Source organism: Mycetomoellerius zeteki, unplaced genomic scaffold (assembly GCF_001594055.1).
Source record: "Mycetomoellerius zeteki isolate Tzet28-1 unplaced genomic scaffold, Tzet1.0 scaffold158, whole genome shotgun sequence".
NCBI classification, from domain to species: domain Eukaryota; kingdom Metazoa; phylum Arthropoda; class Insecta; order Hymenoptera; family Formicidae; genus Mycetomoellerius; species Mycetomoellerius zeteki.
The window spans coordinates 1,033,351-1,039,350 of record NW_017256532.1 but is presented as its reverse complement, the minus strand read 5'-3'; the positions used below and the strand labels follow the sequence as shown (position 1 = coordinate 1,039,350).

The following is a 6,000-nucleotide window of genomic DNA, read 5'->3' as shown; positions in this document are numbered from 1 at the left end:
GAGCCACAGCAAAAACAACAAAGGGGTGCAAGAGACGGCTACTTGGCGAATCTAGTTACCGAGAAAGGCGAGGCTTGCGACGCTTTAAAACTGCGATGGAGAAGAACGCGACAAAGCACGAGAGATCCTCGTGTCTCTCTTCGCACCTCTTCGCTTTTTTTTTTTCCAAAAGAACTGGGAGACTCGAATATCTTCCATGCTATAATTCTATGAGATGAGAATATTGTTGAATTAATTTCCCATTCATTGAATCAATTTCCTTTGTATGTATTATAAAATAAAGCAAATCCTTACTCTTTTACGAAATTAATTTCATTTCATGAATAATAATCGAACTGATTATTTTACGCAATTGCCTATTACTAATTTATCACCAATAATTTAAAAAAAACCGAAAAGTCTCTGCCAGGCTATAATTCTGTAAATGTGAGAAACTTGGTTCTCTCATTATATAATGTTAAATTAATTTTCCATTCATTGAATCAATTCTCTTTGTGTTTTATAAAATAAAGTAAATCCTCACTCTTTTACGAAATTAATTTCATTTCATAAATAATAACCGCTCTGGTTATTTTACGCACAATTGCCTATTACTAATTCATTACTAATAATTAAAACCGATGTTTAATTTATACGATAATAAATAATAATTATCACAAGAGATTTAAGATTCATGTATATTGCATTAATATAATAGAAAACGGGGACTGATCCGCGCGAAGATTTAGCTTCCTCGAGTGTGCACAAAGGTCGCTTTGCCCCTCGATGCGTTTACGGCATTCGAATAATTATGGCACAGATGCCTTGACAGAAATTTTATTGCGACGCAATATCAATATCCTAGAGATTCCGGGGTTCCACGTGCTAGAACAGCCGCACGTTCCGGTCCGTTCTCTGCTAAGCACTCCCATTACGGTTGCATATTTAACGTGCGCTGTCGCATAAATGCACGTTACGGATAGCTGCGCGTATTACAATAAGCAATTAACGAGCGATATCGTGTTCTATAAATTACGAAGCTCGGATGCATCGGCGTAACCGATGCTCGCGTACGCGAAACGCGAAACGCGCGGGTGCATCCGTGATACGTGGAGTGCACGCGTGTGCATGTGCAATACGCGTCGACGCTTATATATGTACGAACTCGAAATAACGAGCCCACGGAAAAGGGAATAACATGGAAGTGGCGTGCGCGATCCGCTCTCGCATTATCGGCATTCTCCATTATCGTCCTTAATCTTCCGTAATGCGATCCGAATGCGCACATTCGCGATCGCTTTTTTTCTCTTCCTCGCGATAGTCATATACGTTTTCGATTGTTCTTTTTTTCTTCCTCCGCGTGAAAATACACGATTGCACGACCGCGGAATAAAAATGGAAGCGATTCAATCGACGACGGGTACGTTCGGATATTCAATAACCTGACATTCAATATCGGTGACGCTGGAGAGTCGGCCGAGTTACACAGATGTTCCCCGGCATATTCGGCCGATTCCAGAAATGCTACATTGACTCCAGGTCACTAATTCAATTTGTATGGAATCTTTTCTGGAGATCATAATCGGGGATTAGCCTGAGCGAAGCGACAGGGATGCTGCGTAAAAGGAGGGGCCCTACAATAAGGGGGCCGGAGGAGGGGAGAATCTCCGACTCGATGCGTTTATACGTACACACACACACACACACACACGGACAGGCGAAGTGCATTCTTCGCCAGTATAGCAGGCGTCGGTCGGTGTCGCATCGTCAGACTACTCGTAGGTAGCAGAGACGAGGTGAGGCGAGCGAATGGGTCGTTACCAACCAGCCAGCAAGCAAGCAAGCAAGCAGGCAAGCAGGCGGGCGGACAGACGGGGCATATACCACGAACGGGCAGAGGCGAGGGTGCGTCGCCCGGGATATCGATCGCCTCTAAACAAACATGGCTCGTTTTAGTCGAAGGAGTCGACTTCTATCCCGTATAAATCACGGTTATTCCTTCCTGCGCCCGTACATACGGGGTGTCCGTTTTCGTTCGTGTGACACAGACACCGTCCCGTCGTCACCGCCGTCGTCACCGTCGCCGTCGCTGCCGTTCACTTTGCCTCGTAACCGAGCGAGTGAGCGAGTGCGAAGAGGTGAGAGAAGTCGTTCCGAGGCACTCGTGGTTCTTGCGCGAGCTCGCGAGCGAAGGAAGTGCTAAGGGAGACGTCGGAGTCACGGATGCAACACCATTTTTGCCATCGGGGGAAGGAGTTTATTCGTTCCCTTGTTAACAAGCCGAGAATAGATTAAAATGCACCGTACGGAATTTAGCCGATAAACGTATTATGAAAGCGTTTGCTTCCCGTTTGTAGTTTCGCGTGTAATTGTTTAATTAGAACGTAAACGAGAAAGTAAATTACTTCTCTACAATTTATACGATATATTCGAGGAAGTAGTCATTGGATATTTTGCCTTTCTGTTAAGCTCGATGTGTTGTATAATATAATAGAATTAATCTCTATTATTTAAATATATTTTATAAAGTGGAAAAGAAATGTGTGTTATGAGATTATCATAAAGAGAGAGAGAGAGAGAGAGAGAGAGAGAGAGAGAAAGCGAAAGAGACTATGACGAATGGCACTTTGAGATAAGCAAATGCACCGCGTAAAATTATGAAGTCGTATATAAAATTTAGAATTTTATCGTCGAGTATGAAATTACTTTTATTGATGTCTGCGTGCACTTTTTTTACACATGAATTGTATTTACGCTTCGGCGATTTGTTAACTCAACCGATTTATCAACTAGCAATCCCTTGAACTGTAAACTGACATTGAAAAATTACTGGCGCTTGATCTTCGCGATAATGTACAAAGAGCGTATTACAACTGAGTGATTACAACGTTTTGTTTTACATGCCCGTGAACGGTGTAAAGTTTCTTTAGCAAGTGCGAAAAGATGCATTTCGCCGATTACGATTTCCATAGAAAAGACCCGAAGTATCTTATCGGCTTGGCGTTCGCTACAAGATTACGCTAATCGACACCTGCGCGAGGGCAAATAATTATAGAACCGGCGCGGGCGGGGACAACGCTTATTGTTAGTCGTATCGCAACAATGGCTAATCCATACTGCGCCGGTTCACGCGAGATTTGTTGGCCGGCGCGGCGCGGCGGTCGATGCTGTCCGAGAGAGCTTTCATTCTGGCTTAGCCCGTCGCTCTTCGCGAAATCGTCGGTTTGATCGACACGGACTCGGGCAGCCGTGGAATTCCTTGAGGCGAAAAGCCCGTTTCACGGGGATTCGTTCCGAGTTTAACGAGTGGTCGCCCTCGCAATGTGTCTGATACGCTACCCGGTATAATCCGGACGTAAAAAGGAGACGACGAAAAGAAGACGGTCGGAGCTCTCTTACCTGCGACTGTGAGAGTGGCGTTCCTACTCGGGACGGATCCAGCCTTATTCCGCGCGACGCACCAATATACACCACCATCCTGCTCCTTCTTGCCGTGCATCACCCGCAGAAAGAACAGGGATCCCGTAGGCAGCAGGACCCGATGTGACTTGGCGTCCCCCGGCGACGTCTGCACGAGCTCACCGTCCTTGTACCACTCTATCACCGGTTCGGGCTTACCCTCCGCCTTGCAGTTCAACGTCACCGGCTCATTTTTCGCGACTATTATGTCGGACGGGTGCTCGGTTATCCGTGGACATTTCAGCTGTCCTGAAAGCAAAAAAAGGAAATGAAGACTCTTTAGCGGATCTCTCGACGTGCGGTGTGTCGTGTCGTCTTGGCAATCTAATTAGTTCACCCCTTCAACCGGAGATATTTTCGCTACGACATGCGGCATTGCATTCTTTCACGTTGAATTATTTCGTCTTAAATAAAAATAAATGTAGCAGAGACGGAAGTTACGTCCAATTAATTTGTTGCCTCGCAACATTTCGGTAACGACTATCGCATTTAGCTGAAAAATTTCATTAGAATGCCTCTGTCGCATTAAAGCATTTTGCTATTAGTTTAAAATAGATTTTGTCTTCCCGTGCTTAAATTTTTAGATGCTTCAACAAAAACCATTCTTTCTTATAACAGACGTTCTTTTTGACGTTATCTTGTGGATGACGTTTTCAAATTTTAAAACATACTTCAGAAGCCATTGGTATTCTTTAGAGCTTTTATTAATACATACAAAAAATATTCTATTGCTAAGAAAAGTGATTACTCGATTTATTTTCTTCCTTTAAGTAATGATTATTTTTAACAAAAATATTTTCTTGGTAATCATCATAAAGTATATTTATTACAAATTTTAGAAAACCTCATTATTGTGTACTCAAAGTAAAAATTTTCTTTTGAAGAACGTTTTATCGAATTTATTTTAATTTAATAATCTTGTATAAAGTATTAAACTCACTAGGACTCAGAATATATTTTGAATAAATTTGATGAACTTATGATAAATATTTTTCTGTGTGTATACGGATGCTTTTACAGAATTAAAGCATTTTGCTTAAAAATGGATTTCGTTGTAAATAAAAAATAAACGTAATGGAAATAAAAATTATGTCCAATTAATTTTGCAATATCTCGACTATCGCGTTTATCCGACAAATCTTATTTAATAATGCTTCCGTCAAATTAAAACATTCTGTTCAAACTAGACTTCGTCTTAATAATAAATGTATAAGTTAAAATCTATTTACGAAGATATTCATCATTAAGTTATGTTAATCGATATTTGTTGAGAAGGTTTACATAAATTTCCCGTTATTTCTCGCGTCTGATGTGTATCCTCACACCCTCTTGAGACACCACGTATAACACTGAGATCATATAAATTTATTGGCACCTTGCTAATATTAATCTTTCGAAGAGGCTGCCGTCTTGCCAATATTAATATCACGAAGCCGCTGTTTACGTACTGATGCGATCGAACGCTTTTCTTCACCACGCGAACGCCATGAATTTTCTTCTTGTTTCACCGACTATCCTATCTCTCTACTTTCTCAATTTTGTATGGAGCGCTACTGCGCAAAGGTGCACCGTGATCTCGTTAATTTTCAAACACCTGGTCGTAAACCAGCTCAGAAACGAAAATTAAATCCGGCTTCAGCCTGCCTTATTTTTAAGCACCGTCTCGTAAAATTTTCAGTGCTTAATGCCCGTTGTGGATCGCGCGAACATAGAGAAAAGTATTATGCAAAGTTTGTATTTATGTAAAAATTATGTTAATGCTGGCTGTAATTTGTGCCAACGTGATGGCATTAAATTCATGTAAACTCAATTCGACATGTTTACGAGTTACCGCAATTAGCGGCAATATAGAATTGCATTACTAGGAATTAATGCAAATAATGCTGGACATTTTGCGACGCATATGGAGATCGCATTTCTAGCATTAATTAATTTTAATTCAATTATTCTCGTTTTTATGCGTGAACGAAGGGAGTGATTTATTGATGAATGTGATACAACATGTGTTTTCATCAGCGCGGTGTAAACAAATCATAAACCGATTTGCCGTGACACACTGTACACCGCTTTCCGACTCGACTAATATTACGTAGCATCTCGCTGTGACGCTTTATAAATAACGAACGTACGAATTATGCGTTACAATAACTTAAATAATCTCGAGAATGACGTAAAAACGGGAGAGAAAGAAAGAGAATTATTTTTTATTATATCGTATATTATATTAAGTTATATTAATTAACTTATTATCATTAAATTATTAACGAACTTTCATATGTATTAATTTTACATTTTTCTGCCTTTATAAATGATTTTCGAATATTTTATAATCTTGAAATCCTTTTCAAAAGCTGTCTCAAATATGTTTTTTTACATCATTATTAAACATTAAAGAATCAGATTTAAATCAATATCTTAAATTAAATAACATTTTCTTATTTGTAATTTCCACATGCGTCAAAATGTATTATCTTAATACAAAACATGTGGTTAAAAACACAATCACATCTCTGCGGTTGAGTTGCTTAGATTCAAAATAAACAGCGATATTAACACTGCGGG

The 6,000-nt window shown here is 40.2% G+C and overlaps 1 protein-coding gene across 1 annotated transcript in view; it reads right to left on the bottom strand.

The window, feature by feature from the left end:
• Window positions 1-6,000, bottom strand: part of LOC108721037 (roundabout homolog 2) — a 123,761-nt gene that overhangs the window by 86,207 nt on the left and 31,554 nt on the right. Inside the window, exon 2 of the mRNA XM_018445350.1 lies at window positions 3,379-3,687. Within this exon, the coding sequence (XP_018300852.1) occupies window positions 3,379-3,687 (309 nt within the window). The remainder of the gene's footprint in view (window positions 1-3,378; window positions 3,688-6,000) is intronic.